We start from the raw sequence: 15,085 nt of genomic DNA on the forward strand, positions 1-15,085 counted from the left end.
GGATCTGCTAATATCCGTTCTAGCCGCTGCCCTTTCCTGTTAGCAAACAGAGCTTTCAGGTCGCAATACATTTGGCTACCTATCTCTTTGATATATTTATTCAGTCTATAGTACCTTTTTCGACCAAACGTAAACATGGCAGAGGCCATTCAAAAGAAATTGAAAGCGGAAGTTGAAAAATACACACAGATGCAAAAAGGTAGGTGCCAGCTAGCATTGCATGGTTTCTCATATCGTGCCATGTTGTGGCGAGCTAACGTTAACTAACTTTAACCATATTAGGACTGCTAGAATTACGCTGAATTAATTAGTTAGATAGTTCCTCTACTGTACATATAAATTATTATTTATGGTTGCAACAATACTGTCATTACATTATATAGAAATCAGTTTCGTACTTCTACTCACTAATACCCGTCTGTTGTTTAGATGTTAGCAAAAGCATGTCAGCCAGACAGAAGCTGGAGACGCAGTTAACAGAGAACAACATTGTCAAAGAGGTAATTAACAGCTCATTCTCCTTTTGAAAAACGTATTTTCTGAACTGTCAGTGTTGTTAGCTCCATCATTTTGTGTATTTGAGTGTTCAGTATTAAACAAATGATTTCTCTTTCTGTCTTTCCAGGAGCTTGATCTGCTGAACAGCACAAACACAGTGTATAAGCTTATTGGCCCAGTATTAGTGAAGCAAGACCTGGATGAGGCCAAAGCCACAGTCACTAAAAGGCTGGAGTATATCAACGGAGAGATGTGAGTCACTCAAGCTATGGTCCTCTCCATCCCGCATAGGTGCTATACTAAGAGAACATGACAGTGTACTGGGATCCAGTTTGACCAGAGCAATAGTATATAAATAAGTCCATATTACCTATGGACATATGTGCAAATAGACTGCAGCTGATTCTCCACATACTTGCAGTCTTAATAGACACCTGGGCAATGATGGCACTTGAATGAATGATGGAAATTCATAACACAGTAGGCACCTAACTACTTACAAGTGGCTCAGTGTGGATGTTGGTGCATATCTTAGCTGTGCTGTCATGCTCACTCACATGTAGAGGGCAGTAAGGAGTTTGGTGGATAGACGTCATTTACAACATCCTTGCAGCAGGAGACAATGGGGAAAATCAGATCATCAAATGGGGAAACCTCAGAGTGGTGTAGCATCGCCTTCATGATCACTCTGTAGGCTGTTGAATTGTCATGTTTTTGTAATATTTCCATTGCTATGTCCCCTGTGTTTGTGTGGGATAATTATCATTACCCAAAATAGAATTATCAGTACATCATCTGTTCAACACATTTGACCACTCATTCTGGTGTTTACTTAAGTTTGTAAAATTATTTTTAAATTTTTTGTCCTGTTACAGTCAAAGGTACGAGACGCTCCTGAAAGACATGGAAAAGAAATCTGAACAGCACCGAGAAGTCCTGTCCAGTTTACAGCAGGAGTTTCAGAGAGCTCAGGGCCTGGCTGTTGGCAAAGTCTGAAGAAGTGATCCAGCTGCATGCTCTCTCTCTTACACACACACATAGAGATAAAAGTAGAAGGGGTTAGTCATAATAAAATGTAAACATACAACATAAGGTTGAGTAAATTCTGGTTGTAACTTGTCATTGAATTGCAGCGTTATTACTGTGACTTTTCTCTTGTTACTAATAAACATGTTTTTCATGAAAGGTCATACCTTCTTCTTTAGTTTCTCTTAAACTGAATACGCAAAGCAGGTTTGTGCAGCACCTTTGTGTTTGTGCTTGTTTCTGTTGAACATTTGCTTTAATTGCTGGGGCAGACCGGTGGCCACTGGAGCAGATGTTGCCCAGTCACTGACCCGCCCCACATCTCGCAGCATTGTTCACATTAATGAATGTGCTTTCCCCCGCCGTCTACCACCAACGGAGGACTTAGGCAACATGAATAATCTAAAACAAAGTCTTCTACAGTCTTAAGCAAATGCCAGCTCAGGGCAAACAGCTGAGATATCTAGCATGACTTTACATTTACGATTGGAAGTAGCCTGCGTATGAATAAACATTGGCCAGGTCTCAGCCAGCTGAAGTTGTATAGACTGTACTATATGAAATTATAGGCTACATTTCTATAGATAACCGGCTATAATTATCTATAAACAACAGCACGAGCCTTCCTCCAAACATTTGGGCGACAATTGTAGCCGAATTATGCAGAGTAGCAAACAGCATGCTAGCCTATCAACGGTCTGTATCAACACACAGGCTCTGGGTGTCACGTTTAAACATACTGGAATCTAATATAAATGACTAAGCTAGATTCATGAGAAACAAAATATGGCTCTTCTGCATTGAATGTATTTTTTTTGTATAACGGGTCTACATTTTTGGCTGCTTTTTACGACACACGCTTGTGTTTTGTAGCCTGTGTTGAATTTGGGCTACAAATGACGGACACCACTCACAGATGCGCAGTAATAAAACACTGCGTCACAAAAAAAAGAGGCTGTTTTCGTGCACGAGCCTCTCACCTCTGGCGCGTGGGTGGCAGCAAGCCCATTAACACCCTGAGGTGTGGTGCTTTGATAATACCCAGGCTTCGGCTGTGTAGCTGGTCGACACGTGGCCACCTTTTCTAAAATAGAGGCTAAAATAATAATAAAGTTCCGTTAAAGTCAACCTATCGACAGTTCTGTATCTTATTTTGTTAATTACAGGTGGCTTATTCATGTCGGAACAAGCTGCAACTTTGACAGCTCTGGCCCTAAAAAAATCCATAGACTAAAAACGGATAAACTGAAGACAAACTTGAAATAACTCCAGAAAGTGTATGGGAGTAGCCTGATATAAAACCATCATGGCGAGCTGAGGGCTCGTTATGTGAGCTGCAGTCATCAAATGGTTTGCTGATGAGGCCAAAAGGTGTTTCGTCACTCTGCGTGTGTTGCGTTCGCTCTGATGTGGTAAAAACCAACATTTACAGAAACAACTGCTGACTGAACCCACCACGGGTTTCTGCGGCTATAGTTTGTTCAAACTAAACGTTTCTTGCAAGTTTAAGGTCATAACAGTAAACAAACCAGAGACTTTTAAGTAGATACATCCGCATTGAGCTAATCCTCATCTGTTTGACACTGACAATACATTCTGCCACTGGGCCCGTTTAATCTTCATTTAGGCAGATGCCCCTCAGATGAAACCCTAATCTGATTCCAACTTTAATTGATTTACTTAGTCCTGCCGGCTTTTCTCCAGGAGGTTGAAGCTTATACGCGCACAAAAGAGCATCCTGTCCAGAGATCAGCCCAGCGGGACTAACACCTGCTTTGGTAGAAGATGTGTTCAAACAGGCTTTGAAGGAATGCGTGTATCCACTAGCTGGACCAAACAAAGGATCACAAGATGATAAAATGGACAAACTGTACTATAGTTTCACCTCCTCAGAAAAATACAACTACATCTTCATTTAAGTTTATAACCAGTACAGCCTCTTTGGTTTCAGTGCATCATCTAATTTTAACGCATAAGCGTATTAAACTGTAAACCCTAACTACATCTTAAGCATCTTCCCCAGCAAATTTAAAACATTAGGACCATCAGACCACCATAAAAGTCAAGTACTACAGTGATTAGATGAGCTGCCTCTTTTTATTTCCAGTCAGGGCTATTGAAGCTCTGCGGGATACTTCACCCAGGATGGAGAGCAGTTATGAGACCTTCAAGCGTGCATTGATATGTTGATAGGCCTGTTGCCTTCGGTGCAGTTTTTCATTCAATGTAGAAAAGCACACGACAGTAGCCATTAACGCACTGTCCACACTCTGCAGCAGTTTCAACCAATCTGCAAACACCCTGAAACTTAGTGAGCAACCCCGACCAACTAAAATGTCTTTAAAATATTATCTATTCGTATCTGGATCTATTTTTTTTGTTGTTGGCACAACTGTAAATGGGCTCCATGTGTGCGCAATCAGACTAAACACAGCATATTCACTCTCAGTAATGATTTAATTTCTAACGCTGAATTATAAAGATGGAGTGACATCGAAATGTACACACTAAAAGTATCCCGCGTTCATCACAGATTGTCTGCCCCTTTAGTGGCTCTTCCGACACGAACAGTGCAGTTCTGCACCTGGAGAATTTCAGTAGGTGGTTAAAAAAACAAAACAAAAAACAGCTGATCACTTGACGACCAAAAGGGGGACTGACCCTTTAAACCACACAGTGTTTGTTTTGTATACTCGTGCTGCATGTAACACAGCATGCCAGATATTTGCATACGTTCTTGATTTATACTGAATATATCGGATATAGGCTGCGCTGTAGAAAACACCCGGATATAACGGCGAATTGGTCAGGAATGTATGGATTTTGTAGATTGGATGCTGCCACGCCTGAAGCAGTCTGGATGCTGGACAGTGTGCGAATGGCCTCCGTCGTTTGCTTTTCTACATTTGAAAAAACTGTACTTGAGATCACAGAAGCGACCGACTCCCCGCCATCAACATTTCAATAGACACATGCGCCATAACTGCTGCGCAGCCTGTATAAAGTACGCGCTAACTGTCGTGTGGATGCCCCACTTGTCTTTAAAGGTGCAGCTGTGGAGGCAGGCAAGTACAAGCTATTCACACAGCAAATAGGCCACTCGATTGATCCGGAATGATCGGGAAATTGTGGGCTGCTTTTATTGAAAATGGGAACAGAGGATTCAGCACCATAAAAAATATATTCCAGTATCATATCAATCAATATATACATCTGAGAGATAGCCAATATAGCAAAACAAAATAGAACAGCACCACTGATCAATTCATAAAAGATAACGCGCTTTTACGCACGCGCTCCAGGACCACCAAATACACACATATACAGTATATTCGTGTTTGTCCAAAAAACAAAAAAAAAATAATAACAGCAATCTGCCGCCTGAAAATATCACATAAGTAATCATGACATATTCACACAAAAAAATACTCAAAAAGAAAAAATATAATGCGCGAATCTTTATGCAAAAAAAACGAAATCCATCCTACATGCGAGAGTTCAAGGAAAATATCTTCACTGTACAAAAGAATCCAGGCTGTACAATAAAATACATATTTACACAGTCGGTCGGCATCTACAGTACATATCTAAAATAAACATCTGTGTCAAAGTGTCTGTCACTGAGGCCAGGGCCTCCACACAGGCTCCGGGTTCTGAGTGCAGGCTGCCGTGGAGGAGAGCAGCTCCCCGGTGTCACAGCGGACGCCAGTCTGGGTGAGGTATGTGTGAGAGATCCCGTGGTGATGGCGTTGATGTTGAGCAGCAGAGTCAGCAGCAGGAGCGGGTATCAGTGCCCTGTGGATGTGCCCGGGAGATGAAGGGTATGTGTGGGGCTCGGAGAGGGCAAGAGAGGCCTCGACTGTATCCCCGCCGGTCTCCTCTGACTCCTGGCTCTTGCTGGCTATGAAGTGGCTGACCCTCAGCAGACAGGACCTCATGCCGTCATGGTAGCTGTGCTGACGGGCACAGGTCGGTCTCTGCTCCCTGGGCAGGACCCTCTTCGTGGGCCGGTGATCCTTTTCCACATCCTTCTCTGTCTTCAGGAAATGGACCACACTCTCCAGGATCTCTGCCTTCTCCACCTTTGGATTCTTCAGTTTCTAAATGGAGAAATGAGAGTACAGGTCACTCACTCTTTCAAGTCTGAAATAACAGTCTGATATTAGACATTAATACATGAATATTTATCAGGAATCATCTCAAATAAAAGCCTGACGCACTGGCGTACCTCATTGCGGGTGTTCTTTAACATCAGAAGTCGTAATGTCTCCAGACTGTGGTTGATCCGCTCCCGTCTGCGTTTCTCCATCAGTGGTTTAGATACCTTGAGATTGAAAGTCAAAATATTACATTGATATCCCAGAACCACATTTAAGACGAATTCTTCCTTCAGAGAACCCTTAAAGAGTCAGAATGCAGGAACTTACCCTTCTCATAGTCCTTTGTGGAGGAGACTCTGGCGAGGATAAAGCCTTCATGTTGACTAAAAGTTGACTCGTGTCTGTCTGTCTTGTCGTCACCGTGAATCCAAAATGAAAACGGCACGTTTATGTCCTCCTTGTAACTTGTTAATGTCCCTGCAGGTAGCCCCGCCCCCGCGGGACACGCCTCTCATTCAATTCAGCAGCACGCGGCCTTGACACTGAAGAAAATCTGAATCTGTCCTGAATCCAGTCCTCTTCTTTCACGCAAGCACATCCCTCTACATGACTTCACATATCTAGAGCGTCTCCATGTATTTTCAGTGTGTATAATGTGTTGGGTGGAATTACCAAAAAAGGTTTCATTATTATAAACTGAGTGACACTGGCACTCAGTTCTAAGTGTGGCCTGCAGTAAAGGGAGTGTGCCATGAGGTCGTCCAAGGGCTGGTTTTGGTTTCGTAATCCATTAAAGGGTAAATTCAATCACATCATTAAAAAAAAATGCTTTTCTTGCTTAAAGTTTGTGTTTTCATCGAGTCATTCAGACACAGTAGTTCCAGCCTGATGCGACGGAGGACAATAATCTGGAACCACTTCATACTGAGTAAGAGTGAAACTGCACATGAGCTCTGTTGATTATACTGACTTCGTTTCATTCATTTGATTCATTTTATTGCTACAACTACATTTTAGGGAGGTTCCAGTGCAGAATATGTAAACGACTATATGGGAATGATTTTATCACTTCTATAATGATATTTACATGTTTACAATTTAAAGTGAAATTTCACTAGACTACGTTTTTATTAAATATAAAAACAGCAAGAGATAAATGTAACTGGTGAAGCAATTTGTGCTTATTGTTTTGACCCCCCTGAACCCCCCCCCCCCACCCCTCATATCTCAAAATAGTCAAATTGCCTGATTCACACCTGTGAAGGAGTCGTGTTTATCTGCAGCGGCTGCGGCCGGTGTGTCCATCTCTGCGCTTTCAGGAGGACTCAGGACAAGATCTGTGCAGGACCAGCTAGATGTTTAATGGTCACAGTTCCTTCATCTAATTCCTGTATCGTTTCAGACGTCAGCCCAAGTGGACTGCATGGCTCTGAGGTTGGGGTAGCTTTCTCTCCGCACTGCATTTGTAGTCACCCTGATCCCCATAATAGGCTAAAGTGTGGAGATAACACTGGGATGATCGGATCACGGGGATCCCGTAGATTAAGTGGCTTTTCAGAGGCAATGATACTTCCGTTTTAAATCAAAGAGGGCGATTAGTGAAGGCTCAGAGATCTTGGTCTTGGTAACTATGGCAGCGAGGAACTCAAGGAAACTCACTTTATAACATAGAGTTCAACATGGCCTACAACTTCCATTAACGTTTTGTTTTTTTTCTCTCGAAGCATGGTGATGTAGAAAGCAGGGGGAAATATACATTTAACTTGTTTTGGTAAATAAAACTGTCTGGATGTTAAGAGTCTCTGAGTGTGTGTGTGTGTGTGTGTAGGATTTAAGGCATGTGGACCCGCCCCATAAATAAGTCCTATAATGCGCTCGCCTGAGCCCGTGATGGAAACTCATCAGGGGGAAATGTTCCCTTTGGTGGCAGAGAAATGGACCGTTTACTTCTAATATCGTGACCCCTCGGGCGTGTCGACCACACTGACAAAAGAGTCCCAATCAAACGGACCTGGCAGGGGTGTGGGAGCCATGCAGTGAAGTCAACAGCTGCCTTGGTGTTTTATTTTTTTTTTAAAACAGGGATGATCTCGTGTGAAGTCCAAAACACGAGGCATCAGGCTGACCTGCAGCCGCGCACACTTCACACTCAGGTGTTACAATCATCATCCTCACACTCCATCACGTCAACAGACGCGAGCTGCTCCCCTTTTGTCACGGCGGACACCTAAAATCTAGTTTATCAGTTGGGCTGATTTGTTTTTCTCCGTGTTTAATAACCGCAAATGCATAAATGAGAGAGTTCTCCATTTACGGTTCAGCTTCCTCGTTTTGGAGAAACAAACACTGCTCTCATTTGGTCTGTTTCATCACTTAATGCAAAGTGTCGATGTCTCACACATCATAAAAAAAAAAAAGCTGCTCACTTTCTCACTTCATTTCTGTTCCCACGAGAAAAGAAAAGGGTTCCCATAGTCTCACCTCACGGGCTCATTCTCTGGGAGGCGTCAAAGGTCACCAGACTGCTCTGCATGCAGCTAATGAAATTAATGAATTACTCAGTTTTACTCAATTACTCAAGTTTCAACGTTTACTGCTCGTGTAAATGTTCTCACTTCAAAACACCTCAACCTTTCATGGGTGATGTCATCATTTGTAAACACCAGCTATGGGTTATTGGTAATATTGTGGCCTTTAATGTTAATTGTTTGTTCATTGTCGTGTAAGTTTTTCTTTAATTTTTTTTTTTTAGAGACACTTCACAGCCTGTTTGAAATTTGGTTTCGATTTTATCCACACTGCACAACACAGTTAGCTGAGACCATCTTCACTCACACCTGCCAGCCAATCAGAGGCAGCGCGAGGTCTGCTTATAACCGCCCACAGGCTATAGGAGGCTGTTTCAACCGCTGCAGCCTCCACTCAGGACACTTGGACCAAACACGGAAACATGACCCGGAACCTACAGAACCCAATCCTGGAAGATGGCAAGAGTAGAAAGAGGGTAAGAACTTTTCATTTAGTTGCGTATTTACAAAGTTTTTTTTTAATAAAAGTTGCTTTATAAATGTTGTTTTTAATAAATAACCAATAAGATTTTTGACAACCTGGCAACCAAAAAGTTCTTATGAATGGTTTATACATGATTTATACAGCATTAGTAGAATCACTTGTAACCTTTTGTAAAGGGTGTCTGAGTAGGAAGTAGTACTTTTTTTTTTATTGCATATACATATATATAGATAGATGTAGGTGGTGACATACAACAGCTGGGACACCCTGATAAGTGACCTCAACTTCACCGTACTCACACAACTTCACCGTACTCACACAATGCTGTGCGTCTCCTTCCAGATTCTGAAACCAGTTGTGGAAAAGAAGAGAAGAGACCGAATAAATCAAAGTCTCGCTGAACTGAGGAGTCTGCTGTTGAATCACACGTCTGACCCAGTGAGTCACGTCAAGACAATCACATCCAGCCTCTGCACGTGTTTAAAGGGATCATAACCTTATGATGACATGTATTTCTCCCCCCCCCCCACCCCCGTCTCACTGTTATCACCCACAGCGGCTGCAGAACCCTAAAATAGAGAAAGCAGAGATTCTGGACCTGGCTGTGGAATATCTTCAGAAGTGGACAGATGGGAGGAACCAGAGCAAGGGTCAGTCAAACAAAGTCGTTCATTAAGTTATTTCAATGGATGAACGTTTTCATAAAAATCCTTTTTCTGCTGCAACAAATCAGTGTTTTAATGTTACCCTCCTGTTTTATCCCTCGCCCTGGTGTCTTTCCACTTGTTGCAGACTCTACTGATAGTCACATGAAGACTCCTGAGGTGAGCCTTCATCACCCAGAGTCCAGTGCTCCTGCTCCCTTTACCATCGAGGGTGCAGGCTTTCGGCAGTGTGTGTCCCAGCTGACCAGCTACATGCACAAGATCACACCGGCACAGAGAACGGGCCTGATCGAGGGGCTGAAACATCACACGGAGAGCCAGCGGGCGAACAACACAAACCCAGACTTCAACCAGAGGGTGACTGAGACTGAGGCAACGCCTGTGGACACCGTTTGCACATCAGAGAGGAAAGAAGAGTCTCCGAGGTTGTTGTTTCCATCTCACTCCCCATTTCAGCCTCACTCCTGCTCCACACCATGCCACGAGTATCTGTCCCCTCCTCCCTCCCCCTGGCTTTCCCCCTCTTTCTCCACATACGCCACCTCTCCTCCTTTCCCGTCATTTGCCTCTCACTTCTCCTTCCCCCCCAGCCTGTCACCTCTGTCCTCCAACACCTCCTTCTTTAGTTTCTCACCCACGCTCCCTCACTCTGGCCCTCCTGCCCTCCACTACCCACCCCTCACCACACTCAGATCCCCCCCACACCCTCCACAGAGGGAGGGGTCGCCGCCAAACTCTTCCTCACCCATGTGGAGGCCTTGGTTTTGATGAAGTGGGCCAGAGACTGACAAACTGAGAACAGCAGAGCCCCCTAGTGGGAAGTAGCTGCAACCATGAGGATGAAAAACTCTCCATGCTGGGAATGTATAGTGTACATATGATTCAAATTGTCTATATTTTGTATTTCATCTTTTATAAATAAAACTTGTACTTGTACCTAATAAGTCTCCGTTTGTACATCTATCAACTGTATCTATGTAATTATACAGGTTTATATGTTCACTCAGACCGTGAATTCACTGAAATTTACACTTTTGTAAAAATCAAAACCTACCCGCTGCATTTTAGGCAGCATGCTAATTATACCATTAAAACAGATCATCAGCATGTTTATTCTGGCTATGACATGTCTGACTGCTGTAAAAAAGGCCAATCGAGATTTTATTTCCCAGGTCTTACAGGAAGACAGCTATACCATTCCCACTGGTTTATGGACGCAACTTGAAATAGTTACTCCGCTCAAAAGTGAGTGAATATGTTTTATAAATATGGGGCCCATTTCTATTATTTTTTGAGAAACCTGAGACCGTTGTCTCATTATTTATTGTTTGATTTTATAATTTTTATAATAATAATTTCTATTATCTATTATTTATTTGTAGTGATTGTTCTTCTACTTTCTTGTGTCTTTTGTTCTATGTATTGTGTATTAATTTAACTAGATAAGGAAGATGTCTTTGAAGTTTGAAAATGAAATAAATCTTAGCAACATTTGTAACAGAAGTGTTTTAAAGCAAAGGAAATCACCTCAGTCGGTCAACTTCCACTATGCAGATCTGATGATTATGTTAAGTATCCGTCCCTCAGCCAGCAGAGGGATAAGGAAGTTCATCAACCTGTCTCCCCGTTCCTTCTGCCGTGGTGCTCAGCAGTGCTGCTGCGTAATCATGCAGTCCCATTTCAGATCTTACCGAGTCTATTGTGCACACAATTACCCCACACTCAAAAAACTGTATAGTGCTTTCGGGTTATTTTAGGAGGTTACCTGCTTGAGATATGCAATATATTCCTGCTACACTATGCTGCTAAGTTACTTACTTCCAAACAGTAACCTTCCTGGATGTAATGTCTTAAATAACTAACTAACTAACTATACGTAGATATACCCGCTGATTTGAATTTGGTGGCAGGACTGAATTATTGGGCTGTTAGTCAACCTTCATAACCACCTTGTGAGAGTGTCACCAATCCAGCAGCCAACCAGGAAGCAAAAGAACTGTCTGTTCATCAATAAGAACCTTTTCCTCTGAGCGACGGTGTAGCTGGGAACACCTGTCACACTCTGGTTTCCATGGAGCTGCTGAAGATGAGTCGTTGGCAACAACAGTGGAGGATGTGCTCTGCAACATTTGCACTGCTCGTGTGTTTTGTGCACCACCTTGTCACCTTTTGCATGTAAGCACATTATTCTTCACCAACCCAGGATTTATTTTGCACTTGCAAGTTACAGTTTCTTGTGTTCATTGTGTATTTTTTCAACATAACACAGCTGCACAGTGCTTACGGTTATATCATTAATGATGCATTATGTTATATATATATTCTATAGTGGGGCTACAAAGCTACCCATTTACAGACATGTAAATAATAATTTTTATAATAATAATAATATTTACTCATTTTACTATACTTAAGTACAATTTCCAAGTACTTGTCCTTGAGTATTTCCATTTTATGCTTCTTTGTACTTCTACTCTGCCACACTTCAGAGGCAAATATTGTACTTTTCTTTTGTTGTTTGCTACCATAAGTTACTAATTACATTGCAGATTCTGATAATAATAAAAATAAATTATGATAATGATAATGATGTTATAGATCAACTTGATATTGATCCCTGGGGGGAAATTCACAAACTACCCAGCAGATAAAGTATATAAAGAAATTAAAATGAGCTCCACCTTTACCAGCTTCAACATTTAAGTGATGAACACATTAACGCATCAGTAATCATATTATATATAATTATATAATATACATTACTCTGCATAATGAGTACTTTTACTTTTGGTACTTTGGTTTATTTCAATGCCAATACTTTTGTAGTTTTCTGACTGCATGACCTCGACTAACAGTGTCTCTACACTGTGGTATTGCTACTGGATCAGAGTACATCTTCCACCTCTGATAAACAGTCCAAGTTATAGTAAAATGTGATTGGTTAAGGAAGTCATTGACACATATAGTTTGCCGAAGATAAAAAAAAGAAGTGAGAAGCAGCTACTGAGGGTGAAAACAGTTGAGAGGTTTAGAAGATGTTTAACTTCTGACCAACAGAGGGCAGCATCGACACAGACTATAGCTATGTAGCAAAGTAGGTGATCTCCATCCCTCCCTGACCTCTCACACTGAGGATAACACAAGGGGGGGGGGGGGGGGGGGGGGGGGCTGTCATTTGTGCTAAATAGAGGATGTCATTGAGCCATTCTACAGCGATAAGTCTGAGATTCATGATCATCATTCCTCTCCTCTCCCGTCTTCTGGCTCGTCATGCTCGACCCACTCTTTATCTGATGATCAAATCTCTATTACCAGCTCTGAATATTTTCAGCAGGGGGGCAATGAGAGGATTTGGCTTGAGAAAACAGAATTTATCACACGATAGAACACGTCTTTGGATAATGGTTATCACCCCCCCCCCCCACCACCTCTCTTTGCTCTCTCTGTAAGAGTGCCATTAGTTCTGAGGTGGCCATTGTTCCCTCTCAGAGAAATGAGAGGGCAGGCACATCACTGGGAGCTGGATTCTCCATGCAGTCTCTCTGCAATGTTTTGATCATTCTGCACAGACGTATGAAAGCAGAGACGGTGGCTCACGCTGGAGAGGACGATTGCTGCGGCACGGCACATAATTAATAGGGAAAGAGATCACCTCTTGGAGTGACCTGACAATGGTTGAAAACTCCTTGGCATTTTCTCAGGACACGCTGATTAGAGCTGATCCTGTTACCCTCTTTAATCACTGTTTTTGTTTGCCACGAATGCGCCCATGCATTCCTGATTCTGGGGAAAAACTCGAGACGTTGTGCTGTGGAGATGTCAAGGGCCTCTGAGGATCTCGGAATACCTTCGTGTTGGTACGTTTTCAAAAATTCAAATGCTGAGGTGGGACTGGTGTCAAACACTTTCTTCACACATGTGCACGCTTAAACGCCTCAAAGGTATACACACAAACAGTGAGAGTGTGCTGGCATGTAGCTCAGGAGCTCCACAGGTCAGGTGCTTATCCTGACTGTCCCTGAAAGACCATGAAAACCCTGATTCAGTAGTTATTTTTAATGTCAACTGTGACAATCAGCATAAATGAATCTGAACTCCCTGTGAGGTTTTCCACGTTAACTTTAACAGACATTTCCGCCTTCTCTTCCTCATTCCACAGGTCTTAACCAGTCTGTATTTAAGTCCAACAGCAGAGGATTATCTTACACAAGAGGGCAGAACTCACTTTTCTTGCCAACATTAATGTAAGTGCACCAATCCAACACCATTTAAGACTGATTCAGACACTTCACACACTAACCTATTTCCAGATTAAGAATAGCTGCCTTGGGCTGGATTACAATTCAGAGAAATGTTTTCACATTCAGTGTTACCTCTTATATTTCACAGAGTGAAATTATTTTGATTTATGTGCAGTTGTATGGGTAAAAATCTTGAATGACATTATGGACATTGTCCTTAATAACTTTTAATGTGCCACATGTGATAAAGTGTCCAACAGAGTGAGTTTCTAAACCTTGAAACAATAAAAAGAGCATGTAACTGTCTGTTTGTACAGCAGTGACTGTGAATTCTTTTGGAGTTGAGTCAGTTTGTTTGACTAAGCTCTATTTTGGAAGACAGTCCATGGACACGGTGCTTTTTATCAGTCAGATTTAAGGACTGCTGCAGACTCCATCAGCATCTCTAAAGGAGGAGGAGGAGGACTCCTCACTCAGATCGCATGTCAATACTCAAGAATGTAGATCTGTCACTACCCACAACTAAATATAATTTTTCCTCCCTTTCATTTCTCTCTCTTTGCCTCTATTTGCAAGGCTCTTTGAAGTAATAGTGGAAGGATCCCAGACTGTAGCAAATTACCTGAGGACTGAAACATTTTTGACATAAGTCCTGAGAGACGGGGCGAGCCACTTTTCCTGGCGGCCCCTTTGGCGTTTTTAATCTGGGGCTGAGGGAGACAGCAGCGCTGACAGAATGATGGGACAGCTGGACGTGCTTCCAGGCCAGCAGCACCGGGCAAAAGAAAACCCAGGAGAAGGGCCACGGCAGACATCTCACCACTGAGCCAACCACTCAGGACAGCAGACCAAAGCAGGATGGAGTGTGACAAGTGTCCATGGGAGACATCCACCTCCTCCATCATGATTTAACAGCTTGCATCTCCAGTCATGGAGGGTGGAATTATTAAAATAAAAAGATTTGACTTATTTTGGACCCAAGGTTTCACAGCTGACATGATAATTAATTGCAGGTCATTAGAATTAATGTATATATTTTTTTGCACTGTGGCTCTATGGATGGCAGCGTCAGCCGGTCAGTGCACCACTTTGGTCCAGACTAAAATATCTCAAAAACTACTGCATGTATTGCCGTTAGATTTTGTTCACACAGTCATGGTGCCCAGAGGATGAACCCTACTCCCTTTGGTGATTCCCTGACTTTTCCTCAAGCATTGCCATGAGGTTGACCATTGTGGTTTTGAGTGAAATGTCTCAACACCTATTGGGTGGATTGCCATGAAATTTGGTGCACCCATTCATGCACCCCCCAAAAAGAATTTTGATAGCTTTGGTGATTTCCTAACTTTTCATCTAGCGCCACCATCAGGTCAGAATACTTTGGTTTATGAACAAATACCTGCAAAACTAATAACATTCCCAGCAGCCTCAGTTAAACTTTGTATTTATTGCTAACTAGCAAATGTTAGCATGCTAACATGATACGCTAAGAAGGTGAACATGGCAAACATTATACTTGCTAAACATCAGCATGTTAGGATTG

The 15,085-nt window shown here is 42.4% G+C and overlaps 3 protein-coding genes across 3 annotated transcripts; 2 read left to right on the plus strand and 1 right to left on the minus strand.

Annotated features, from left to right (window-relative positions):
• The first annotated feature begins 37 nt into the window (after positions 1-37).
• pfdn6 (prefoldin subunit 6) lies at positions 38-1,688 on the plus strand. The gene is made up of 4 exons (XM_070913410.1): positions 38-199; positions 430-500; positions 626-750; positions 1,374-1,688. Exons 1-4 carry the CDS (start codon positions 136-138, stop codon positions 1,492-1,494), a joined length of 381 nt encoding a protein of 126 aa, XP_070769511.1. The 5' UTR covers positions 38-135; the 3' UTR covers positions 1,495-1,688.
• Positions 1,689-5,141: 3,453 nt separating this feature from the next.
• her5 (hairy-related 5) lies at positions 5,142-6,002 on the minus strand. Its single transcript, XM_070913954.1, has 3 exons — positions 5,952-6,002; positions 5,753-5,848; positions 5,142-5,624 (listed from the first exon to the last, which is right to left on the minus strand). Exons 1-3 carry the CDS (start codon positions 6,000-6,002, stop codon positions 5,142-5,144), a joined length of 630 nt encoding a protein of 209 aa, XP_070770055.1.
• A 2,572-nt stretch (positions 6,003-8,574) lies between these two features.
• On the plus strand, positions 8,575-10,069 carry her11 (hairy-related 11). Its single transcript, XM_070912731.1, has 4 exons — positions 8,575-8,628; positions 8,979-9,074; positions 9,193-9,286; positions 9,429-10,069. The coding sequence occupies exons 1-4, from the start codon at positions 8,575-8,577 to the stop codon at positions 10,067-10,069; spliced, it is 885 nt and encodes a 294-aa protein (XP_070768832.1).
• Positions 10,070-15,085: the final 5,016 nt, after the last annotated feature.

The sequence above is a fragment of the Enoplosus armatus genome, chromosome 10 (assembly GCF_043641665.1).
Source record: "Enoplosus armatus isolate fEnoArm2 chromosome 10, fEnoArm2.hap1, whole genome shotgun sequence".
Taxonomy (NCBI): domain Eukaryota; kingdom Metazoa; phylum Chordata; class Actinopteri; order Centrarchiformes; family Enoplosidae; genus Enoplosus; species Enoplosus armatus.